The sequence below is a fragment of the Eschrichtius robustus genome, chromosome 1, assembly GCF_028021215.1.
Source record: "Eschrichtius robustus isolate mEscRob2 chromosome 1, mEscRob2.pri, whole genome shotgun sequence".
Taxonomy (NCBI): Eukaryota; Metazoa; Chordata; class Mammalia; order Artiodactyla; family Eschrichtiidae; genus Eschrichtius; species Eschrichtius robustus.
In genome coordinates this window covers 3290228-3317116 of record NC_090824.1, presented here as the reverse complement: position 1 = coordinate 3317116, position 26889 = coordinate 3290228, and the positions used below count along the sequence as shown (strand labels likewise).

The following is a 26889-nucleotide window of genomic DNA, read 5'->3' as shown; positions in this document are numbered from 1 at the left end:
GAATATATGTATATGTATAACTGAATCACTTTGCTGTACACATGAAACTAACACAACATTGTAAATCAACAATACTCCAATAACACTAAAATATTTTTTAAAATAAGGTAAAATTGTTCTAGAAAGCTCATAATGAAAAAGAGCAGCCCCCTGTTCTACCACTCCTCTTTCCTCTACCCTGCTACACACAGGCAACCATTTTCAACTCTTTTAGCAGGTTCCAAATAGGCCTATTGCAGCTATTTAAAAAATTACCAATAGATACTACTGACTTTCTGTTATGATAGATGAAGATTTAGCTCTTTTACTACCACTAACCCTTGCTTCTGCTTCCCCATCTTCCCATTATAGTTTACGATAAATTTTGGTTAAATCAATAATCAGTGTTTATATTTTTAAGGATATGTAAAAATAGTTCAATGGTGAGCCAAAAGGGTATCATTACATGCCTCCCTCCCCCACCACCTTTATTTTTTTTGGCCACGCCATGCAGCATGCAGGATCTTGGTCCCCGACCAGGAATTGAACGTGTGCCCCCTGCACTGAGAGTGTGGAGCCTTAACCACTGGACCACCAGGGAAGTCCCCTCCCTCCCCTTTTTGATAACTTCTAGTTATTCTGCTAATGATTGCCTTGTATTTACATTTACACTGTTTTGGTTTTTTAAAAAAAAATTTTCCTAAGTTCTCCAACAGATCCTTCAAATACCTATCAATATAATATTTTCAAACCACTTAAATGCAGTGGGTCAACTATTAATTTCCTGGCATCCTCCTTCCCACAACCTCCTATCCTTCTGCTCCAACCTAGCCCTGCCACACATTCTGGGAATTCCTTTCCCCACTTTCCTGGGCTAGAATCCTTGCTTCCTAGATCCCGTGTCTTCCTCTTTCTTGGTTTAGCCCCTAGTTTTGCAGAAGCACATTCTCCAGGGACGTGGCAAACACTAGTGAGGACGCTGGTGGGTGTGTCAGCTGGCGCAGCTGTTCTGGACAGCCATCTGGAGGTGTCAATCAAAGGAAGAATATGTGAACCCTGTGACCCAGCAATCTTGCTCCCGAGCACTCCTCCAAGGGAAATGGTCACGTGGGCCCCTAAGGGCATACACGTGAGGATGCTCGCCGTAATGCCTTGGTGTATTTGTGCGTATGAAGTGTTCTGACTTCTGTAGGTAATGTATACCCTATCACTTCACTGAATTCACTTAATAGCAGTTTTTTAGCTGATTCTCTTGGGTTTATCTAAGTATTTGATCATATTATCAACAAAGAGTAAATGTTTTACTTCCTCTTTTCTAATTTTTATACATCTAATTTCTTCCTCTTGTCTGATTGCTTTGGTTAATACCTTTAGTACAATGGTAAATGGTAGTAGAGTCCATGGCCATTCTTGTCTTGTCCTGACTTTAATATGTTTTATTTATTTTTATTAGACAATTGGATTTCTTTACTTTTTTGTATTAAAGTAAACTTACATAAAGGGCTCAAATCCTAAGTGTAGAGCTTGATAAAGTTTTTCAAATGTACACACCCAGATAAAAACATAGAATTTCCAGCTCCCCAGAAGGGTCCCTGTATCCTCTCTCAATCATTATCTCCCTCAAAGATAACCACTATTCTGATACCATTGATGAGTTTTGTCTGTTTTGTTTGTTTGTTTGTTTTAAATTTTATCTTATTTGTTTTGGTTGCGCTGGCTCTTAGCTGCGGAAGGCAGGCTCCCTAGTTGCGGCTCACTGGCTCCTTTAGTTACGGCATGTGCGCTCCTTAGTTGTGGCACGTGTGCTCCTTAGTTATGGCATGCGAACTCTTAGTTGCAGCATGCATGTGGGATCCAGTTCCCTGACCAGGGATCGAACCCGCATCCCCTGCATTGGAAGGCGGATTCTTAACCACTGTGCCACTAGGGAAGTCCCGAGTTTGGTTTGTTTTTGAACTTCATATAAATGGAATTATGTAGTATGTACTCTTATGTCGGGTACTTCCACTCAACATTATGTCTGTGGGATTCACCCATGTTGTGTGTGTAACACTAGTTATTTTTTCATTTGTGCGTGGTATTCCACAGAAATATATGAATATACCACAACCCGTTTAACCATTCTGCTGCTGATAGACTTTGGGTTATTTCCAGTTTGGGCTATTATAAATAAAGCTACTTTAAAAATGTTTGCATACATTTTTTTGATGAACATAGTATGCATCTCAATTAGGTCTAAACCCAGGAGAGGAATTGCTAGGTCATAGGACATATGTGTTTTAGCTCATGTTTGCGCTTAGTTTAGTAGATGTTGCAGAACCATCTTCCAAAGTGGTTGTAACCAATTTACACTTTCAGTTGTTCCATTTCCTCACCAACAGTTGGTTTTTCAGTCCTTTTAATTTTAGCCATTCTGTTGCGAGTGCAAGGGTATTACTGTGCCTTTATTTCATATTTCCCTGATGACTGATGACTTTTAGCACCTTTTCATATGATTATTGGTCATTAGAATGTTATCTTTTGTGAAGTGTCTGTTCAAGTCTTTGGCTCATTTAAAAAACTGAGTTGTCTTTCTCTTGTTGATTTGCTCTGTAGATTTAAATTTTTCATAGATAATGTAAAACTATACTCCAAAAAGTTGAGATCAATTTACATTCCTATCGAAATTTATGGAGACGCTAGTTTTGCCACACACTCTCCAATGTTGGATATTGTCAAAGTTTTTCATGTTTGCCAATATGGCAACGGGTCAAATGGTATTTCATTATTACTCTATTTTTAACTTTTTAAAACTGTGGGATGATTCATACATGCATATATACGTACAAAAGTGTGTGTGTGTGTTTAAAAGAATGAGAATAAAACCAATCAATACCACTGTACCCATCACTCAGGTTAAAAACCGAATATTTTTGGATCTTAGAAGCTCCCTGTGTGCCTCTCCCTGAGGTAGCTACCACCTTGTCTTTTGTGTTATCATTTTGTATTAGTTGGGGGATGGAGAGGATAAAGTGCTGAAATAAAGATATTCAACATTGCATTAAGAAATAAAGAAGTTCTGGGGACTTCCCGGGTGGTGCAGTGGGTAAGACTCCGTGCTCCCAATGCAGGGGGCCCAGGTTCGATCCCTGGTCGGGGAACTAGATCCTGCACGTAAGCCGCAACTAAAAAAAAAAAAAAAAAAAGAAAGATCCCGCAGGTCGCAATGAAGATTCCGCATCCCGCAACTAAGACCTGGCGCAGCCTAAAGAAATAAATAAGTACATACTTTTTTTAAAAAAGTTTTTCCCACGCCAGTCCGATGTGAACAGTTCAGGTTGGTGGGGCAGCTCTTATTCTATGTGGTCATTCTGGGAACCTGATTCCTTACATCTTTGTTTTCCGCTGTCACTAGGGCATTTCAACATCTGTATGGTTGAAGCTGTCACCGGCACTTGTAGGTGCCAGCCGGCAGGAATGGTAAAAAGAAAAAGATGGGGGGGCACCCGAAAGTCTTAGACCCAGACCCAGAAGCAGCACGTCACTTCTACTAGGCCCCATAAGCAAGACCGTAGTCACATACTTAGCACCTCAGAAATGCAGTCCCTCTGGACAGCCCTGTGCCCAATCACGACTCTGTTACCAGGGGAGAAGGGGAGAATAGGTTTTGTGATTTTATCACCTTGGGGTATACCTTGCAACAATATCTTTCAGTAAATAAAACAAAGAGAAAACTAAATGGCAAGAAGACACCTAGCTGTGTAAAGAAAGGACAATGTTACTATGATCCGATGGAAGGTTTCCAGGAAAATATAAACTAAAGAGAGGTTCTAGGTCATAGCCTGGCTTCAGCTTCCGGAGTTGTTTACAGGAGCCCCTTTTGGGTAAGATCAGTGGGCAATTATGCAGAAAAGAGGTCACAGAGCAGGCCTGAGACTGCTTTCCTTAGAAAGGTTGGCCCTTGCAACGTTGGCCCTTGGCTGGCATCTGGGAACTTGGATTTCAGGAGGGCTTCCACCAGTCCCTGAGTGATACGTGTGGTTCCTTGTGCGTAAACTATTTATGCAAACAATGTGGCTTGTGTTGAACACCGGCTTTCCTTCTGGGACTCCGGAAGTTTGGTGTGTGCCAGGTGGAGGGTGACTCCCGTCAAGAGTCTGGGTACTAAGTCTCTGACGAGCTGCCATGGTTGGCATGCTTCACACGCGCTGTCACAATTCGATGCTGCAGGAATGAAGGCAGCCTGTGTGACTCCACCTGGAGAGGGCTCTCAGCTCATGCCTGGCTTCCTCTAGACTATGCCCATTCCTTTTTTCTTTTGCTGACTCTGCTTTGTATCCTTGTGCTGTAACAAATCACAGCCTCCAGTACGACACTATGCTGAGCCCTGTGAGTCCTCCTAGTGAATCCCCAAACGTGGGGGTGGTCTTGGGGAACCTGACGCAGCAGGGTGATGAAAGCATGCTGGGAAACCTAAGTGTCACCGAGGTTGGAGCATCTGACTGGACTATAGGGTGGGTCAGGTTCAGGATGTCTCTCAGGACTGATGTCAAGATGAATGGGATTTGCTGTATTTTCTGCTTCTTAGTTCGTCTTGGCCGACCTCCAACTCTCAGGAGTAGTTCCGAGAAGAGTATTTCTATGGAGTGAAATGAATGCTCTCAGTTCATTCAGGTGGCAGGGGATGGGAGGGAGGGTGGGAACTTCATCAGTGCATGGTCCAGGCAACTAAGTACAGATAAGAATCTGGGTCAAGATAACCAGAGCACTTTGTTCTCAGGTACTACAATGGTGGTGGGCATCTCGGAGGCTGCTCCCATCTGAACTGGTTGTCCTTTACATCTGATGCAGAACTATTCATCCTGGGATCTCTTTTCACGTCTTCCTAGGGGGTTCCCATGTCTCTCCCCCAGCGTTAGGTCTCCTATTTCCTGTACTGTTTGCCTGTCTATGGTTACTCTCTTCTTTTGGTGGACATATCCTCTCATTGCTTCCTGAGAGAGGGCACAGGGAGGGTAAATCCCATGTCCAAAAATGTCTTTATTCTGCTCTCATACTTGATTGATATTTGGCATGGGTTTAGTTACAGGCTGGAAGAAGTATTTCCTCAGAATTCTGAAAGTATTTCTCCACTGTTCTCTTTCATTCAACACATTTATTTCCCCAAATATTTATTTATTTATTTAGGCTGCACTGGGTCTTAGTTGCGGCATGCAGGATCTTTTAGTTGTGGCATGCGGACTCTTAGTTGTGGCATGCATGCATGATCTAGTTCCCCGACCAGGGATGAACCCAGGCCCCCTGCCTGGGGAGCGTGGAGTCTTAACCACTGGACCACCAGGGAAGTACCAAAACATTTTTTAAAATAAATTTACTTATTTTATTTTTGGCTGCGTTGGGTCTTCATTTCAGGCTTCACTGAAGGCTTTCTCTAGTTGCAGCAAGCAGGGGCTACTCTTCGCTGTGGTGCGTGGGCTTCTCATCACGGTGGCTTCTCTTGTTGCGGAGCATGGGCTCTAGGCGCGTGAGCTTTAGTAGCTGTGGCACGAGGGTTCAGTAATTGTGGCTTGCGGGCTCTAGAGCGCAGGCTCAGTCGTTGTGGCGCAAGGGCTTAGTTGCTCCACGACATGTGGGATCTTCGCAGACCAGGGCTCGAACCCGTATCCCCTGCATTGGCAGGTGGATTCTTAACCACTGCACCACCAGGGGAGCCCCCAACACATTTTTATTGAGAACCTAATACACAGCCGGCACTGCCTCTGAGCCGTTGGGATACATCAGTGAACAGAGATTAAGATACACAGAGACAAGTCAAAGAGCTTACATTGGAGCTTGTGTTCTGGCTTTTGCTGTAGCTGCTGAGAAGTCTGAAGCCATCCTGATTTCTGACCCTTCGGTTGTGACTTTTCCTCTCTCTGCAAGCTTGCAGGATTTTCTCTTTATTCCGAGTGGTCTAAAATTCCGCAATGATGTGCCTTAGTATGGATTTATTTTTATCCATTTTGCTGGGTAGCTGTTGGGCTCATTTACTCCGTAAATGCGTGTCCTTCAGTTTTGGACATTTTTCTTGGATCTTCTGTGGATGGTTTCCTCCTGTGGTGTTTGGACGTTGGACCTCTTAGGGTGGGACCTCTTAGGGTGGCCCTCTTTCCTGTCTCTTACTCTCCGAGGATTCCCGTTTGTCTTGCTGCTCTTTCTGGGAGATTTTCTCAGTTTTAATTTCCAACCCTTCTAGCGTTACTATTTCTGCTATCAAGGTTTTAATATTCCAAAGGTCTTCTTTTATTTTCTGAAGTTTCTATTTTTTTAAATTAATTAATTAATTTTATTTATATTTGGCCACGTCGGGTCTTAGTTGCGGCACGCAGGATCTTTGCTGAGGCACGCGGGATCTTCATGTGTGGTGCACGGGCTTCTCTCTGTTGTGGCGTTCAGGTTTTCTCTTCTCTAGTTGTGGTGAACAGGCTCCAGGGTGCGTGGGCTCTGTAGTTTGAGGCACGCGGGCTCTAGTTGAGGCGTGTGAGCTCAGTAGTTGTGGCGCGCGGGCTTAGTTGCCCCGCAGCATGTGGGATCTTAGTTCCCTGACCAAGCAGCTAACCCTCATGCCCTGCATTGCAAGGCAGATTCTTTACCACTGGACCGCCAGGGAAGTCCCTTATTTTCTGAAGTTTCTTGCAAAAACGGTCATCCTGGTTTTGATTCATGGATGCAGTATCTATTTACCTGAGAATACTAGCACTTGTTTTAAAATTTCATCTCTTTGCATGACCTGTTTTCTCCAACAATGCTTCTTTTTGTTCATTTGTTTTGATCTCTAAAACTCACGTTTAGAGGCTTTTCTCGGTTGTATGGATAATCCTTGGTGGTCTGCTTATGATTAAGAGACGGAGATTAAAAAGCTGTTTGGTAGATCTGAGCACATGGTCTTTAGGACTTTCAGAGTTTGGGGTTCACTGCAGGATAATCGGCATGGGCCATTTCTTGGGGGAAGCTTTTATGCCTGTTATCTCGGGAACTGCCAGATTCTCCAGAAAAGAATCTTCTAAAATTTCTGTATTGAGAGTAAAGGCTTGGTTGTCAATATCCTGGGAGCCTCGTGGGGAGAAAGAGGGTTCAGTAGTCACATGTGCACTTAATCCTCATATTCAAGACACTACATGTGACCTTAATTTGGCTTAGAATCCCCTGTACAGAAACTCTTTGTTTTGCCTTTTCCAGAGAATAAACTTTCAGATTTCTGCTAGGATGGGGAATCTAGATTTGCAAGGGTATATGCAGGATAAACTCCAAGAAGTGGGATTGCTGGATTGAAGAGTACATACGTTTTAGATTTGTATTAGTCATTGCCAAATTATTCTCTATTGAGCTTGTACCAATTTACACCACGACCAGCAAGATATGAGAGTATCTGTTTCTTCAGACCTTGTAAACAGCAAACTTTTTCACTTTGAAAACAGATGGAAAATATTTTATCTATGCTATTTTAATTTACATTCTTCTTAAGTCTGAGATTGAGTATCTTTTCATGCTTGAGACATACTTCCATTTTGTTTTCTCTTAAATGTTTGCTCATATCCTTTTGCCCACTGGATTGTTAGCCTTTCTTTGATTTCTAGGAGGTCTTTACTTTTTCCAGTTTCTTGTTTGTTGATTTTGCTTACAGTGGTTTATCAAAAGGAAAACTTTTTTTTAAAAAATAAAGCAAACACTTTTCTTTTCTCTGCAAAGGTGATTCAGAGAATTCATATAAAGGCAGGAGAGGGGCAGCTGAGCGGGAAATTTCCAGCGTAGCTTGCGTGACACAGCCGTGGGATCAGGCACGCCTGCTGGGCCCTCTGCCTTCCCTGATGCGAGCGGTCGACTGGATGGGCAACCTCAGCCTCCACCGTGCCTGCCCTTCCCTAGGTGCCCAGTTAGCGGGGCTTTGGGCCTAGCCTGAGCTCTATCTATCACATCTGAGTTTGGGGGTGTTAGATACAGGGTGAGCAGAAGAAAACTGCCTGTGCTGAATCATGTCTTCCCTTGTTTTTTTGTTTTTTCGTTTGTTTTGTTTTGGAGGGAAAGGTCCCTGCAAGTCCCCTTCCTGGGCTGGGAAGGGACCAAAATGCCATAATAGCAGTAGGGATGACAGCGTCCACCACAGATGACCTTTAAAGAACGCAGGTCTGAACTGGGCCGGTCCACTTATGAGATTTTTTTTCAATAAATACCTACTACAGTACTACACAATCCGTGGTTGGTTGAATCCAAGGATGCAGATCTGGCAATACAGAGGGCCAACTGTAAAGTTATACTGAATTTTTGACTGTGCAGAGGGTCAGCAAACCCCTGAATTGCTTAAGGGTCAACTGTATTGAGGGGGAAAAGCATTTTTTAATGTGGTCAAGTTTCTTCTATGGCTTCCAAGTCTTGTGTCATATTGAGAAAGATCTTCTACTTCTGAGATTATTAAAAATGCCTCCCCTCATTGCTTCTATTATTTTTTCTTTCTTTTGGCCACACCCACGGCATGTGGGATCTTAGTTCCCCAACCAGGGATCGAACCTGCACCCCCTGCGTTGGAAGCATGGAGTCTTAACCCCTGGACCTCCAGGGAAGTCCCTATTTTTTCTTTTTTATATTTTAATTTTTCATCCATTTGGACTTTTTTCTCCCAGATGGCTACCCAGTTGTCCTAATTCTCTTTATCAAACATTCATCTTTTACTTACAGATTTTAAATATTTTTTTAAAAAAATAAAAAATTTTTTCGTGTATTTGTGTTTATCTCTGGAATTCTTGTTCTGTTCCATTGATCATGTGCCTTGCTACATTATTTTATTATAGTTTTATCAAACTTTTAATATTTGATAAGGATGATTCCCCATTTAGTCTTCTTTTTAGAACTTTCGTGGGTCTCCTTGTTTGGTTTTTTACTTTTTCCACTTGAACGGTGAAATCATCTTGTCTAGTTTCCAAATATAGTTTGGAATTTTGGAATCACATTAAGTTTATAGATTAATTTAGGAAGAACGAATACCTTTATCATGTCGAGTCTTTCTGTTCAAGAACATTGTGTGCCTTTCCACTTGTTCAGTTGTGCTTTGGAGTCCTTTGTAGCGTTTTAAAGTTTCTACCATAAAGATCTTGCAGTTCTTATTAAGTATATTTCTAGGTGTTTTATCTTATTCATAACTATTGTAAATAAAGCCGTTTATATCTCTGCTAACTGGTATGGCTTGTGTACATAATGACTTCTGTACAGTAATTTTGTACCTAGCTACCTTACTGAAATCGCTTACTGTCTGTAATGGTTTCTCCATTCATTTTCTTGCATTTTCCAAACAAATATCATTTGTAAATAATGATAACTTTACCTTTTTCCCTAACTTGTGAGTTTTTCATATCTGAAATTCACTTGTTTTTAGATATCCTGATTCGTCTCTTAGGGCTGCTGCAACAAAGTACCACAAACTGGGTGACTTAAACCATTTATTGTCTCACAGTTGTGGAAGCTAGAAGTTTCAAATCAAGGTACAGGCAGGGCCATGCTCTCTCTGAAACTTGCAGGGGAGAATCTTTCCTGCCTCTTCCAACTTTTTGGGGTTTGCTGGCAATCCTGGCGTTCCTTGAATTGCAGCTGTGGCACTTTGCTCACTGCCTGTCTCACGCGGTGTTCTCCCCCCCGTGAGTCTCTGTCTCTTCTTCTCATGAGGACAGCAGTCATTTTGGATCTGGGCCCACCCTAACAGTGTCATCTTAATTTAAATACATTTGGAAAGGCTGTATTTCCAAGAAAGATCACATCCACAAGCACCGAGGGCTAGAACTTTAACATCTCTTTAGGGGGGACACAAGTCAACCCATAACAGCATCGAAATGTTTTCCTCTTTTTTTTTAATACATTTATTTATCTTATTTATTTTTGGCTGCGTTGGGCTTCCTCTAGTTGCGGCGAGTGGGGCTACTCTTTGTTGCAGTGCGCTGGCTTCTCATTGTGGTGGCTTCTCTTGTTGCGGAGCACAGGCTCTAGGCGCACGGGCTTCAGTAGTTGTGGCACGTGGGCTCAGTAGTTGTGGTGCAAGGGCTTAGTTGCTCTGCAGCACGTGGGATCTTCCCGGACCAGGGCTCAAACCCGTGTCCCCTGAATTGGCAGGCGGATTCTTAACCACTGCGCCACCAGGGAAGTCCTACATATTTGTTTTTTAACAGCTGCAATGTATGGCATTCCCATATTTTATTTATCTAATTCCTTACTGATGGCTATTTAGGGAATTTCCAATTTTTCACTATTAAGAACAATGCTTCAGTGAAAATCCTAATATAAACTTTGTACATTTGTGCAGGTAAATTCCTAAAATTGGAGTTGTCGAGTCAAATCACATAACTACAACAGATATTTTGATAGTGATTATCAAATTGTCCTCCAAATAATAGCAATCTACATTCCTACCAACGGGGACTAAAAGTGCCTGTTTCTTAATACTTTTGCCAACACAAAAAACTGTGGCAACACTATTATCAAGTTTTTATTGATAATTTACATTTTCCAATGTGACAGTAAAAAAATTTTTGTTTTAATTTGCATTTCTTTCATTATTAGAAAACTTGAGCATCTTGGAACAGGGAAGTTCTTTCTAGGCATGACAGGAAACTCAGAAGTCATAAACAAAAAGTCTGATAAATGCAACTTTTGTGAACTGCTTACTTATGTCCTTTGCCTATTTTTTAAACTGTGTTATTTTTCCTTTCTCATTGACTTAAAGAAGCATTTTTATTCTTAGGGATATTATCCCCTTGCCATATGTGTTACAAATATTTTTCCCAAGTTTGTTATCTTTTTAAGTGGTGTTTTGCACCATGCAAAATATAGAATAAAAATAGACTAAGACTTGTGAGGTTTGGGTTATGTTTAGACAAGACTTCCCTATTTCAAGATTACCAATATATTTATTGAAGTAGTTTCTTTTCGGACTCATGGTTAATTTTTATATTTAAATCTTTGATCCATCTGGAGCTTATTTTGGATTGAGGAAGGAATTAGGAATCCATATTTATTTTATTATAAATGGCTAGTTGGTTGTTCCAGCACCTTTTATTAAATTAACCCTGCCAACTTTATTATATGTCTTTTTTTTTTTTTTTTTTGGCTGCGTTGGGTCTGCGTTGCTTCACGTGGGCTTTCTCTAGTTGCGAGAGCGGGGGCTACTCTTCGTTGTGGTGCGCGGGCTTTTCATTGCGGTGGCTTCTCTTGTTGCAAAGCACGGGCTCTAGTCGTGCGGGCTTCAGTAGATGTGGCACGTGGGCTCAGTAGTTGTAGCACGCGGGCTCAGTAGCTGTGGCTTGTGGGCTCTAGAGAACAGGCTCAGTAGTTGTGGCGCACTGGCTTAGTTGCTCTGCAGCATGTGGGATCTTCCCAGACCAGGGCTCGAACCGGTGTCCCTTGCATTGGCAGGCGGATTCTTAACCACTGCGCCACCAGGGTAAGCCCCGAAACAGATTTTTAGCTTAACAAATGCATCTTACTTCCTATCACAGGCCCCCAACCACTACTCTACAGAAGCCTATGGCTAGAAATCACTCAACTTTACTGGCTGCTTCTCAACAGCCCAGTAATGTTACCCCAGAGAGTAGCTGAGAAGTTCGTCTAATCATGTATAAGCAGCATGTAAACTTTTTCTTTACATACAGCATACCAACTCTTTTTTCTTCAACCTCCTTCTCTCTCTTTCCTGTTTAAGGTTCTCAGAAAGTTAGAAATTGTTACTGAGGCTATTAAGCTTGAAGGTCCTTGCTCTAATCTCTAAAGAGATAAAACCCACAAAGTTCACTGGGCTGCTTGGACAGGCTGTCATTGGATCTGTAACTGGAGGAGGTTCACAATGAAAAACAAAGCTAGCACAAGTTCTAGCCACGAAAAGCGATGTCCTAATTTGGGTGCAGTTCTAAGAATACTCTAAGAAATAATTCAACTGGTTCTGTGCCTGTGAGTGACAGACAGAATGTCACAGCCTTGTGATGACTGATTCTCTCATTCTCTTCCTATATTTTTTCCTTCATTACTATGGTTTGGAGCCCACATTTCTGTCTTATCTCTAGAGTCTAAGACAATTAAAACAGCACACATGGAATTGTATTTATATGAGGTGGGTGAGACAGCTGTGAGTCTTTTAAGGCTGGGAGTGGAGAGACTGGGCAATAGATAGAGGTGTTTTGTTTTTAAGTGGAGAAAAAGAGCACTTCTGTTGACTAGTATTCCTTGCTCAGCACATTCGCACTGCATGGAAGGAAGCAGTCAAGCAGCAGTGTGGGAATTTGCCTAGGAGACAGGGAACATCACCGCTGAAGCATGCTGTCCTGGAGCGCACAAGTGGGACTCACTACCAGAGCATGGTGGGGAAATTTGTTTTGAAAAGAAGAGATGCCTCTTCCTTTGATTCTGGAAGAAAAGAGTAAGAATGGGTTCAGAGAGAGATAAAAATGCAGGTACAGGGGGCTTCCCTGGTGGCGCAGTGGTTGAGAATCTGCCTGCTAATGCAGGGGGCACGGGTTCGAGCCCTGGTCTGGGAAGATCCCACATGCCACGGAGCAACTGGGCCTGTGAGCCACAACTACTGAGCTTGCGCGTCTGGAGCCTGTGCTCCGCAACAACAGAGGCCGCGATAGTGAGAGGCCCGCGCACCACGATGAAGAGTGGCCCCCGCTCGCCACAACTAGAGAAAGCCCTCGCGCAGAAACGAAGACCCAATACAGCCAAAAAAAAAAAAAAAAAAAAAAAATGCAGGTACAACTTGGAAATTGAGGGAGGTTCATGCCTCATGGCAGAGTCCCAAACTTTCTTGTTTCTCAGAGTCCTTAGCGTCTCAGTAATTTCTTCACGTCACCCCTAGACCAAAAGAACACCTAACAGTTCTGTTTATTGTTTATTAGGTGAGTCCAAACAACCCAATACGTATTTATTCCTAATAATTTAGTGGCTGTTTGAAAAATAAACTGGGCCCTGTGTAGTTTGCTCTAGTTTTGATTTAATAGCACATACAACTCACTCATTTAAAGTGTATAGGGACTTCCCTGGTGGTGCAGTGGTTAAGAATCTGCCTGCCAATGCAGGGGACACGGGTTCGAGCCCTGGTCCGGGAAGATCCCACATGCCGCGGAACAACTAAGCCTGTGAGCCACAACTACTGAGCCTGCATGCCACAACTACTGAAGTCTGCACACCTAGAGCCCATGCTCTGCAACAAGAGAAGCCACCGCAATGAGAAGCCTGCACACCACAGCGAAGAGTAGCCCCCACTCGCTGCAACTAGAGAAAGCCCGTGCACAGCAATGAAGATCCAACGCAGCCAAAAATAAAAAAATAAAATAAATGAAGTGTATAAAAGTCAGTGGTTTTTAGTATATTCAGAATTGTATGGGACTTCCCTGGTGGTCCTGTGGTTAAGAATCCACCTTCCGATGCAGGGGACGCAGGTTTGATCCCTGGTCGGGGAACTAAGATCCCACATGCCCTGGGGCAACTAAGCCCATGCGCCATAACTAATGAGCCCGTGTATCACAACTAGAGAGCCCACGTGCTGCAATGAAGATCCCACGTGCAGCAACCAAGACCCGATGCAGCCAAATAAATTAAAAAAAAAAGAATTGTGCAACGATTGCAATCAATGTTAGACATTTCTGTCTCTTTAAAAAGAAAGCCCGTACCCATTAACAGTCAGTCCTCCTTCCCCCTCACCCTTCCAGCTCTAGGCAACCACTAACCTATTTTCTGTCTCTGTAGATTTGCCTGTTCCTGACATTTCATATAAATGGAATCACATGATATGCGGCCTTTGGTGTCAGCCTTCTTTCACTCGGCATGTTTTCAAGGTTTATCCATGTCATAGAATGCATTGGTACTTCATTCCTTTTTATGGGTGAATAATATTCGACTCTGTGGATAGACCACATTTTGTTTATTCATTTATCAGTCAATGGACATCTGGATTGTTTCTACTTTTTGGCTATTATGACTAATGCTGCTATGAACATTCATGTACAAGTTTTTGTGTGGACATGTTTTTACTTCTCTTGGGTATAATATACCTAACAGTGGAATTGCTAGGTCATTGGTAACTGTTTAAACTTTTGAGGAATACCAGACTATTTTCCAAAGTGGCTTCACTGTGTTACATTCCTACCAGCAGGATATGAGGGTTTGAATTTCCCCACATACTCATCACTTGGTATTATCTGTCTTTTTGATTATAGCCATCCTAGTGGGTGTGAAGTGGGATCTCATTGTGGCTTTGATTTGCATTTCTCTCATGACAATGATGCTGGGCATCTTTTCATGTGCTTACTGGCCATTTGTATATCTTCTTGGAGAAATGTTTACTCAAGACCTTTGCCCGTTTAAAAGCTAGGTTGTTTTTCAAGTTGTAGGAGTTGTCTATACATTCTACATACAAGTATCTTATCAGATACATGATTTGCAAACATTTTCTCCCATTCTCTGGGTTGTGTTTTCTAGTTTTGAATTTTTTTTAAAAAACTTTGAATTAAAAAAAATGTTTGCTAGAGAACAGACTTGTGGTTGCCAAGGGGGAGGGGGGTGGGGGAGAGATGGAGTGGGAGGTTAGGGTTAGCAGATGTAAGCTACTATATATAGAAGGGATAAACAACAACGTCCTACTGTATAGCACAGGGAACTGTATTCAATATCCTGTGATAAACCATAATGGGAAAGAATATAAAAAAGAATGCACATAGATGTATAACTGAATCACTTTGCTGTACAGCAGAAATTAACACATTGTAAATCAACTATACTTCAAAAAATTTTTTTTAATTTAAAAATACATGTTTGCTCCATCTGAATTGCTATTCTTCCCCTTTTAGTAATGTATAGTTTAAATGAGCATATTGGGACTTCCCTGGTGGCACAGTGGTTAAGAATCCGCCTGCCAATGCAGGGGACACAGGTTTGAGCCCTGATCCGGGAAGATCCCACATGCTGCGGAGCAACTAAGCCCGTGCACCACAACTACTGAGCCTGAGCTCTAGAGCCCACGAGCCACAATTACTGAGACCTCACGCCACAACTACTGAAGCCCTCACGCCTACAGCCCGTGCTCTGCAACAAGAGAAGCCACCTCAGTGAGAAGCCCGCGCACCACAACAAAGAGTAGCCCCCGCTCGCTGCAACTAGAGAATGCCCGCGCACAGCAACGAAGACCCAATGCAGCCAAATTAATTAATTAATTAATTAATTTTTAAAAACAGAGTATATTTTGTTACTTTACTCCAAGAAGTTTCTCTTTTGAGACCTGAATTCGAATTTTGTTTCTGCTAATAGCTAACTCTAGGGTAGTAACTTGGACAAGTCACTTCATCGCTCTCTTTTCTCACGTGTGGACAGGAGATAAGGGTACCTCCTTCACCAGCTTGTGCATGAAGACCAGAGGCTGTGTGAGCACTCAGCATGATGCCCATATAGTAGGCGCTCCCCAAACGAGTTGTATCGGAAAACCCTAAAAGAGCTCTTTAAAAAGCACTTTTATTGCTAGACGTGTGAAATATTTAAGTATTGCATCCACTTAATAATGATTATTTAAGAAAGAATAAGATGCTTTATACAAGATCAATTTGTACATATCATAACTGAACAATCCCAGGGGTGTGTCAGTTTAACCATTCTGCAAATCTGAAGCAGAAAGCTGGAGCGCTCTATTAAGGACACTATGTTATGCAATGTTTTCCAAATTTGTTTTCAAGTCTCACAACGGTGTTATAAGGAAGCACCAAGTCATGATGTACTAATAGAATAAACTCATCCAACAAGATAAATCTGGGAGATTGGTTACTGTACATAGTGAGTCAATAAAGAGGTCGAATGTGGTTCCTAAAGACACCCATCTATGCCCATTTCTCTTTATAAGGTCACTGTGGCAAACATTATTTCTCTTCAAGGCTAAAAACAAAAAAAGCTTTTCAGCATCTTAATGAATTAATCTCTGAATCAGAAAAACAGTAAGTTTGGTCTAAAGTGAATATTCCATATGTACTAAGATGGTATTCCATATGTACTAAATGAATATTCCGTATGTACTAAGTGAATATTCCATATGTACTAAGCTGGTGAAAAAATGGTATTTTTTCATTAACAAATATTCCTCCTCTTCTCCTCCACCTCCTGGATTGTCCCACTGTTCCCACTCGCTCCCTTGGTGACCGGATCCAGGCTTTAGAGACCATCAGTTAAGGACTGCCAAATACATGCTGGTGGGCCAGACTTCTCTCCAGACCTGATTATTCAACTGCCTCCCGGACATTTCCTGTAAATGCCTAATAGACACCCCACACCCAACATGCTCAAAACTGAACTCCTGGTCCTCCTTTCAAGACCTGCTCTTCTCCAGCCTTTTCATCTCAGTTCATGGCACTTCCATCCTCCGGCTGCTTATGCGTATTGCGGAGTCATTCTTGACTCCCCCATTTCTCCCACGAGGTCTGCTGGGAAATTCCACTGGCTTTGGCTTTACCTTCAGAAAACAACTACGATTCTCTAGCCCTTTTTCTGGGGGCGGGGGGCCTGCACTGTGTGGCTTGTGGGATTTTAGTTCCCCGACCAGGGATCGAACCCGGCAGTGAAGCTTGGAGTCCTAACCACTGGACGGCCAGGGAATTCCTTCTTTACACTTTCTTAACCTCAACTGCTACCACTCCCTGAGCAAGCCTCCATTGCCCTTGGCCTGGATGAACACCGCTAACCTCTGAAGTGGACTCCCCGTCCACTCTTGTCTCCTTTAGTCTACACTCAAGCCAGCAAACAAATGGATTCTTTTTTTTTTTTAATTCTTTTATTTTTGGCTGTGTTGGGTCTTCGTTGCTGCGCGCGCGCTTTCTCTAGTTGCGGCGAGCGGGGGCTACTCTTCATTGCGGTGCGTGGGCTTCTCATTGCTGTGGCTTCTCTTGCTGTGGAGCACGGGTTCTAGGTGCACAGGCCTCAGTAGTTGTGGCACGCGGGCTCAGTAGCTGTGGCGCACGGACTTAGTTGCTCCGCGGCATGTGGGATCTTCCCGGATCAGGGCTCGAACCCGTATTCCCTGGATTGGCAGGTGGATTCTTAACCACTGCGCCACCAGGGAAGTCCACAAATGGATTCTTAAACCCTGCAATGGCTTCCCCGCTCACTCTGCTCCAGCCACACTGGCTGTCTCACTATTCCTTAACATGCTATGCACACTCCTGCCTTGGGGGCCCTGGGGGGCTTTTTCCTCTGCTTGGTCAGCTCTTTCCCCAGATCTTCCCATGGTCCACTCCGTCACCCCTTTCAAGTCTTTGCTGAAATGTCACCTCTCAAGGAGACTTATCTTGGCCACCACATTTTAAACTGCGAGCTACTCAGCACACTCCCAACCCCCCTTATCTCGCTCTACTTCTTTTTCCTAGCACAATCATGGCATGATTTACTTATTCATGTTGATTGTTTATCTTCTGTCTTCTCCTTACAAGAATATAAACTCCATGAGTGAGGGATTTATGTTTTCTGATGTATCCCAAAGGCTACAACAGAGTGGCATATGTGGGCGCTCAAATACATATTCGAGGAGACAAAGAGTTTTAACAAGGTCTCTCATATGTTGGAGTGTGCCTAACAATCTTACTGAAAGGCAGCAGTGCATCCTAAAAGATAAACATCAATACAATTAGCATATGCTGATAAATACCAAAAGAAGATAACCTTTTAGTATAGTACACAGGACAAATGAAAGCTCAGAGAAGTGCCAAAGAAGTTTAGAGTGGTAATTTTTAAATTTGGGGGGAAGGTGGTCACACCTCTTTGAAAATCTGATGAAAGCTATAGACTCCGATGATATAATGAACATGTACACAAAATTTTGAATACTATTACAAGATGTTCAAACACTCCCTGATGCCAGCTATGAATCCTGAATGGAGAATCCTTGGTTTCAAGGATTGTTTTATCACCCAGGGCTTGGGAAAGGCTTGGTGAAGATGGGACTCAAACTAGTTCTTAAAGAATAGGCTATGAAGAGGAAACAAGAGGAAGGTCTTTCCAAGCAAGAGAAAGGGCTAAGGGTGATGGCAGAACAGTCTGACTGGAATGGAGGATTCATGCAAAATGTAAGGACAGGCTGAGAATTGCTTGGTGTATGACTTAAATAACATGGATATTCAAAGTCTTTGAGAGTGTTTGGAAAAAAGAATGTAACGTCTAAAGCATTGTTTTAAGAAAATTAATTTGGTAGTTGTTTATAGGACGAAAGTTGAGAGAAAAAAGTGAAATTAAGGAAATACTCATGAAGCTATAATGATTCAACTTTGAAGATGTGGAAAGGGAACTGAAAAGGTTTAGAGGCGGATGAATTTGAGGCACGAATCCATGTAGAAATGCCTGGTTTGAAACTGAAAATCAGAAATAACTTTAGGTCAGGCCCAGTTATATAAATTTGGTGTTATTTTTTGAATCTATGAGTGTGGGGGGGGAAAATGACAAGAGAAAAAGTATTAAGAATAGAGATTATTCAAAGGCTTTGGATGGGACAAAGTGAACAGCCTATTATTACTGTGATCTCAATAAAATGTTAAATTTATGTAGAATAAAACCTTAATAGAAGACTAAGGTATACAGGTATTATGGGTAATTGAAAATTGGTAGCTAATTTGAGGGCTGCTAATATAATTTTTATGTTTTAATTTTTGCTTGCTGAGTTTTTTTTTTCCTCCAAAATGTATTACGCTTTTTTCCCCTTGATAACTAGGGAACACAGCTGACTTATTTTTAGATGATTCAGGATGTCACTATCCCTCGAGGAGAGTATACACATTTTCAATGTAAAATAACATGGTTATAGGAAATTGGAATAAATCCATGGGACCGCAGAATACATCCTGGCCATGTTAAAAGGCTTCTGATATCTTTTTGACCTTTAGCAGAAGACAGATAACATCAAAACAATTGTAACACAAAATTTTAGGTGTTTTAGGTATCTATTCTTTTTTAAAAATTTATTTATGTATTAATTTTGGCTGCGTTGGGTCTTCGTTGATGCGCGCAGGCTTTCTCTAGTTGCGGGCGGGGCTCCTCTTCGTTGCGGTGCGCAGGCTGGTCATTGTGGTGGTTTCCTTGTTGCGGAGCACGGGCTCTAGGCACGCGGGCTCAGTAGTTGTGGCACGTGGGCTCAGTAGTTGTGGTGCATGGGCTTAATTGCTCTGCGGCATGTGGGATTTTCCCAGAGCAGGGCTCAGAACTCGTATCCCCTGCATTGGCAGACGGATTCTTAACAACTGCGCCACCAGGGAAGCCCATAGGTATTTATTCTTTAAGTAGGATTTACTCCAGTGCTTTTTTGCCAGCATGTACAAAGGATACAGGATGTTACTGTCAAATGCATTATTACATCATTGGCACAGTTTCCACTGTCATTACCTGCTTATGTATGTAAGATGTTTAGGATTCAGACTCCTCTTTAGAACCTACCGCCCTCTACTTCTTTTGTGACACTCCAGCTATGATTTGTACTTAAAGGGATAAATCAGATGTTGGCTCCCCACCACCCCTACCTGAAATTCTATCAGGATGTTTCTGTCACTTTAGAAACTTTCGTATTCTACTGCAACATGCCAAGAAACCCAGCTACAAAACGGTGATTGTTTAATCTGCAACACGTGTGCCGGCCTTACAATTTGTTTTTCTGCCTTACAATCTAGACCTAGTACAGTATATCCACACAACTATGCCTAGTGAACAATTCTGCAGATTCCACTTGAGCCTTAAAAAAACAAAAAACAAAAAAAAACAACAGCCTCCAACTTTACTAAGAGCTCTTCATAAACTGTTGAGAGCAAGAGAAGTGAATCATGCTTAGATTCAGTCTCTGGTTCCCAAAGCCATTTCCCGACCTGACCCGACCCTCCCTTCTCTAAACACCTGGTGGAGACAAATTTAAGAAACAGAAGCGCCAACACAACCTGCTTTCCTTAAAATTAGCCAATGCTCACTACAGATAGGTATTCAGATATTTGACTTGCAAACACAGATGCTGTGTATCTATACGCTCCTCTCCCCTCCACCCCACCTTAAAAAAAAACCAAAACAAAACATGGTGAAGCGGAAAACTGAGGTCCTTCAGTACCTTCTCGGAAACTGACTCGGGGAGGTGCACAGGGGTTTCCTGACCCGGGCATCCAGACGACTGTGCGGGGTGGCCGAGGGGAGACCCCAGGGCAGGGGGACCGGCCCTCTCCCGGACTCGGGGCTCCCCCGCACCCTCCTGCGGGTGGAAGACTGGGGATTGAGCGCTCGGTTCACGGCACCCCACGTGCTGACCCCGAATCTGCGGCGGCAGAGACGGCTCTCTCCTCCGCTCCTCGGGGTCCCGGGACCTCTCAGGACAGGGCCCGAGGCAGCCGAGGAGGCCGCCGCGAGCTCCCTTCAGCGGCGCCGACCGCAGCACCGCCGCGGCTTCCCCTTGCCGGCTCAGCCCCACCGGGGCGGCGGGGTAGGCGGCACCGCTAGGCCGCCCTCGGACCCCGGACAGCAACACCTGCGCCACAAAGGGGTGGCCCGGAGGCCCCGCCCGCGGGAGGAGCCTGCGGACGCCCTGCAGCGTGGAGCGCGCCAGGTGAGCACGCCTGCGCAGTCGGGCCGTAAACAAGCCCGCCCCTTCTCCTCGCCGGCCTCCTCGGGGCCGGCTCGCGGGTGGGAGGGGCCAGGAGGAAGGGGCGGGGGGAGGGCGAGAGCCCAGGACGGCGCCTGCGCGGTGGGCGTGATCCGGGCACTTAGGGCAGGATGAACGCTGCTTTCCAAGATGGCGACGGAGGGAGGAGGGAAGGAGATGAACGAGATTAAGACCCAATTCACCACCCGGGAAGGTCTGTACAAGCTGCTGCCGCACTCGGAGTACAGCCGGCCCAACCGGGTGCCCTTCAACTCGCAGGGATCCAACCCTGTCCGCGTCTCCTTCGTAAACCTCAACGACCAGTCTGGCAACGGCGACCGCCTCTGCTTCAATGTGGGCCGGGAGCTCTACTTCTATATCTACAAGGGGGTCCGCAAGGTACCGACCCGGGCGTCACCGGGGCTCGCCAGCGGCGTGGGCAGAGGCCAGGAGCAGGGCGGTGACAGCGGGGGCCAGGGTGACCGATGGGCTGGCCGTCGCTCTTACTTTTGAGTGGGCCGGTAACTCTACTGGAGTGCTCCTGAGGAAGGGGGATTCGGGAGTGAGGAGGATGGTGGCGGTGGTGTTTCGGGGGGGGGGCGGTGGAACGGGACCGCGGGGTGCGGGGCTCCGGCTGGGAGGCCCCAGAAAGGGCCGGCTGCCGCCCCTGCGGGTCCGTCAGGCTCTGACACGGCCCGGGAGCGGGCCTGCGAGTCCCCGGAAGAGGTGGGGTGGCCGTCTGGTCTGCTGAGGCCGCCTCGCCTTCCAGGAGGGTGGAGAGTCTCGCTCTGGGTTAGAGACCAGGGACGCGGGGCGGCTTGGGAAGATCTGTAAGGCGGAACCGGGGCTGGGAAGCGGAGGACTTGAGACTAGGTCAGAAAGGACCTGCTCGGCACGAAGGGCTACTCCACCTGCTGCCACACTGACACTTCCTAGGAGCCTCTCCTTCTGGTGTTAACACTTTGTTTCCAGAAACATCCGAGGGAGGACGGCTGTCACTGCCTCCTCGAAGGGAACCTTCTCCTGAGAGACTGTTAAAGAGGGTCCTCCTGTCCCTTATAGGTATGGGAAGGGCTGAGTACTACTACAGTTAAGAGGTCCAGAAGATGTTTCCAGTGGACTGGGCTGGTTCATAGGGGTTGTGTGTGAGCGTGCCCAGATCAGTCTTGTCCAACAAGTCAGACTGTGTCCGAAACAGGGAGGGATATGCCTCAAAAGCTACATCACAAGAACCATTATGCTTGGCGGGCGATTTAACAGTAATGCTGTCAAGCATGTAATCATCCTTTAAAAATATCTCTTAAAAAGAAGCAACTTATTAGAGCTGTTCTTTCATTGGCTACGTAACTTTGTTCTCATTGAGAACTGCTTACTTCTGAGATATGTGGTCTTAGAGTTGACTCTTGGAAGAGTGAGGAAATTACTGCCCTACACAGTACCTGGGCGTGGGAGAAGGTGATAACAGATTAATTTATAAATAGTCAGTTAGTGTGAAAATAAATTGTATATATTGAAGGGTGGACATTTTCCAGGATTTACTATATCCAGAAGCAGTAGGTTTTTGCTTAGTTACAAGAACTAGGGATGTGACGGTGGTATCTAAATGTAACAAGCTGTCTCATTTGTTCGAGGGGAGTCTTTTTGTTAGCGTTTATGATAAGTGTGCTACTGTGTTTGAGGTATCTTGTTATAAATTACTGAAAGTAAATCGCTTGACTTTACTTTTTCGGAATTGGAAAAGTGTGAACTAGTTAGTAGTCTAGGGGCTGAAGTTTTAGTCCTATCCCCAACTTTGTCACTGACTTGTTCCGTGACCTTGTAAGAGTTACTTAACTTCTATCTGCAGCTCTTTAGAAAGAGAATATTGTGGTACACCCGTTGTGATTAATAGCATAATGACTGTAATGAACTTTAAAGCCCCGAAACACTCAGTAGATGTAAAATATAGTTAAAATAGTCATTAAGAGCATCTGTCAAACAGGAGCTGCTATCTTGACATTGATACAAGGACTGAAAGGATCAGCTTTTTCTCTGGTAACAAGTTTAGAATTTTAAGTTATTAAATGGATTTACATAAAAATTTAAAAGTGCATAAAAACTAAATATATTAACGATTACTAGTGTAGATGTTACCTTTTTAAACAAGTTTCCTATTAAAGTATATTATTTCTGAAGCATTCTAGTGGCAAACCTTATCTGGATCTGGTAGCTCTGGTTTGCATCATAAAAACATGTCTCTTGCCTGGAAGTATCATAATAGTGTCCTCTTTTAGTGGGATACTATTGAATGAAGGATAAACTAGGAGAGCTTTTCAAAGCTACAGCAAAAAATTATTTTAAACAAGACAAATCTTAAACATGTAGATTTGCCTTCAGCTGCATAATTTACTTGAGCACATTAACTTTTTTGTAAAGTTTCATTTTCATGTGGTAGTATCTTGTAGATACATTTGCATTATATGGTGGACGTTTCAACTGTCTCCTAGCCACTGTAATTTTTTAAACAATTCGGTTTCCATGAATGAGTTTGCATTTATTTTTTGTTATTTCTGAATACAAGTGATTGTTTTTGTGACTTTTTTTCTGATTTTATAACAGAGCAGATACTTTTCCTTAATCGAAAAACCAAATTTTACTTTTTGGGGTTAGGAGTTATAAATCTGTTTTTGACATTTGGTCGTTTTGACTCTTTAAAAATTTTTTTTCTTTGGGGCATATAAAGTTTTACAACAATTAATCAGATTATTTAGAACATTCAGAAGGTTTAAATTGGATGAATACATTCAACTTAAATCTGCATGTGAAATGAGTGGAAACTAGGTCTTATTATTACTTTATTAAAGTATAGTTGATTTACAATATGATATTAGTTTCAGGTGTACAGCATGATGATTCAGTATTTTTACAGATTATACTCCATTAAATGTATAAGATAATGGCTGTAATTCCCCATTTTATGCAATATATCCTTGTTGCTTATCTGTCTTATACATAATCATTTGTATCTCTTAATCCCAGATTTAGGAGGTAGTTTAAAATCTAAGCTAAGGAGTGTAATCTTCGTCCCTTTAAAACACTTACAGGTCAGTTTCTAGAGCTAGAAGGCACCTTCAGTTCATGGAGTCCCACCCTTCAGAGAAAGCCAAGGCTAGAGAGCATGTGCAAACCTGTGATGCAGTTTCTTTCTCATGGTAAAGAATTAATGGTAAAGAAGCACAACTGAATCTAAAGAACTGTCTTAGTGAGAAGAGACTGATCTAGCTTTTTGGTTACACAGATAACCGAATACTCCAAGCACTTCAGAATTTACCCCAGCGTTTTACCCTGTGTTATCTCATTGAATCTTGCAATCCTGTGAGGTAGATGAAAGCATCTTCTTTTCTTTTTCTTTTTCTTTTTTTTTTTTTTTGAATTTTTGAATTTTATTTTTTTATACAGCAGGTTCTTATTAGTTATCCATTTTATACATATTAGTGTATATATGTCAATCCCACTCTCCCAATTCATCACGCATCTTCTTTTCAAAACTGAAGTTCGGAGTAGGGTTTCTTGTGTGAGGACATCTAGTTTTGTGAATTTGTTTTGCTGAGCTAAAAATAATATGAACATTGATTTAATACGGAGGGTGAACTCAGCATTTCAGCAAAGATTTGAGTGACTACTATGGTAATAATTATACTAGGCAAAGGGATGTGGGGTAACCAAAGATGAGTGAGACACTGCCCCGCCTCCCAAAGAACTTTCAGCTACTAGCTTTCAGATCTCTTTATAGCATACTTTGCTTTCCTCTTTTTAAAAAAGAGGTGGTTTTAGGATAAAGATGCCAAAGGTACTGGGCTTATTGTACCAACCCTTTCATTTTATGGAGATCTGTTTTTACATAAATGCAAATGGCCACCATTCAGATCTAAGCTTAAACATCACTTCCTCAGCATGTCCTTTGAATTCGCAGGCTAGATCAGTTTTCCCTGTTACACGTTTTTATAGCATCCTGTACTTTGCCTTTCTAGCACTTTTCTCAATTTGTAATTCTCTGTCTCTTCTGTAAACAAAGCTCCCTTAGAATAGGATGTCTTTTCTGCTTTCTCTGTCTTCCTAGTGCCCAGCACAGCATCCAGCATAGAGTAGACCCCTACCTACTGTTAATTTGTTGAGTGAATGACTGGATAAAGCGTCTCTGTCCATCTATGTCTTACTTTTTTTTTTTTTTTTTTTTTTAATGTCTTACTTTAAAAAGATCTTTAGGAGCTAAAAATCTGTTCAATTTTGGGCCCAAAAGTAACAGGTATTTTTAGTAGCTCACATCTTTTAAAAGACATTTTTATTTAATTTAAAAAAATATTTTTTTTTTTTGGCTGTGCTGCATGGCTTGTGGGATCTTAGTTCCCCAACCAGGGATTGAACCCAGGCCCCTGGCAGTGAAAGCACAAAGTCCTAACCACTGGACTGCCAGGGAATTCCCAAAAGATATTTAAAATTATTGGTAACAAATTTAGCTTCTTATAACTGGGAAATTATGTAGCAAGAGACAGTGAAGTAGTGGAAAGTAGACAAATGGTGCGGATTACTTTTGATCTGCTTCTATCAAACCATGTTACCTACCAGATCTATGTACTGTCAAACAACTCTTCAAATTAAAAAAAATTGTTTTATTGAAGTATAGTTGATTTATAATGCATTAGTTTCTGGTGTACAGCAAAGTAATTCAGTTACACGTATATATACATATCCTTTTCATATTCTTTCCCATTATGGTTTATTACAGGATACTGAATATGGTTCCTTGTGCTATACAGTAGGACCTTGTTGTTTATCTATTGTATATATAGTAGTTTGTATCTGCTAATCCCAAACTCCTAACTTAACCCTCCATGACCCCACCTTTTTTAATTGAATCAAGCAACTTTTTAAAGCTATACTCAGAATTACTTAACATTCAAATCAAAGAGCTTTTACTTTTTTCCCCCCATCTTAACATTCTAGGCCACAAATGTTCTGTACAAATGTCCAGAGATTGAAGCAATTCCTACAATAGATGAAAGGTAGAATTGGATGGTGTCCAAGGCCTTTTCAACTCTTAAGGTTGTATAATTCTGTGCTCAATAATTTTTAAATGAAAATTCATCTTTGTACTGGGGAGATGTCTTCATGTCTTGGATTCTTTGCCTGCTTCTCTGAATGGGAATTGGGAAGAGTGAGGTGTGTTTTGAAAGCAAGTTGAACACATAGTGACTCTAGGTCTTTATGCTAGAAAAAGCGTGGGTACTCACCAGGCTGAGATGAAGCTGGAGCCAGAAGTTCAGTTAAGAATAACAGCTAAAGGGCCTTCCCTGGCGGTCCAGTGGAAGCAGACTCCGTGCTTCCACTGCAGGGGGTGTGGGTTCAATCCCTGGTCCAGGAACTAAGATCCCACGTGCCGCAAGATGCGGCCAAGAAGTAAATAAATAAAAATTAAAAAAAGAAATAGCAGCTAGAATATTTTTAGAGCTGGAGTTATCCAGGAGGGTAATGGGTTGACTTGAGAGAGAATGAGCATTCCATATAGGAAGTATTCTGTCTCTTTATCAAAGACTGCAGGACTACCTGTTGGTGACTGAGGGATTCACGCTTTGTGTGGGAGGGGGAACTAGATGCCTTTTAAAGGTTTTTATCCACAGACTAGTTTTAGATACTGGATTGCTCCAGAGAGGATCATGTTCGCACCCTTCTCCCCATTTGTTATTTTCACATCTCTTTGCTCTCCATTTACTATTTAGAAAAAGGCTTAGAAGTCTAGAATTTTTTATATCAAATTTACTTTAAGAAATTTTGTACTTAATTTAGTAGGGCATTTGTGGAATTGGATGGGAATCTCTTTTGTTTTGTTTTTGTTTTTCCCCATTAAAGGCCACTTAATGACTTCTGAAGTATTGATATAAAGATTTAGTTATTTGACTATAGCATCTTCTATACTGAGGGAAAAGCATGTTAATTTATCCCTTAAAGCAGGCTTGAGAAACTTTCATATGATACCTTGGTTCTCTTGACCTTGAAGAGGAGGACGGTGATGAGATTTTGAGAGACTCCATGGGTGGATGTAAGCAATGGTAAGAAGCTTCCAGAGTGTGTCAGTGAGATCCATGAGCTAGTCATGAGTGTCATTCTTTCAGCAAATATTTGTGGGGCACACCTACCAGATATGAGGTACTAGATATGTTTTAGATGCTGGGTATAGACAAGGTCTTGCCCTCAAGCGACTTGTCACCTATATTTATTAACATTGAGTTAATCATCTGGTGCCTTTATTT

General features: G+C 42.7%; 1 protein-coding gene and 1 long non-coding RNA gene across 8 annotated transcripts in view; one reads left to right on the top strand and one right to left on the bottom strand.

Annotated features, from left to right (window-relative positions):
* The window catches only part of LOC137767460 (uncharacterized), a 36744-nt gene extending 16247 nt beyond the window's left edge, over positions 1-20497 (bottom strand). The window contains exon 1 of the long non-coding RNA XR_011074530.1: positions 20078-20497. This is a non-coding gene — a long non-coding RNA (uncharacterized lncRNA). The remainder of the gene's footprint in view (positions 1-20077) is intronic.
* A 240-nt stretch (positions 20498-20737) lies between these two features.
* Positions 20738-26889, top strand: part of WDR20 (WD repeat domain 20) — a 54764-nt gene continuing 48612 nt past the window's right edge. For 6 of the 7 annotated variants that reach the window (XM_068540369.1, XM_068540336.1, XM_068540326.1 and 3 more), the window contains exon 1: positions 20738-21001. In XM_068540369.1, coding sequence (XP_068396470.1) covers positions 20753-21001 — 249 coding nt within the window. In that variant the 5' untranslated portion in view covers positions 20738-20752. The remainder of the gene's footprint in view (positions 21002-26889) is intronic. The other variant, XM_068540345.1, reaches the window with a different exon arrangement.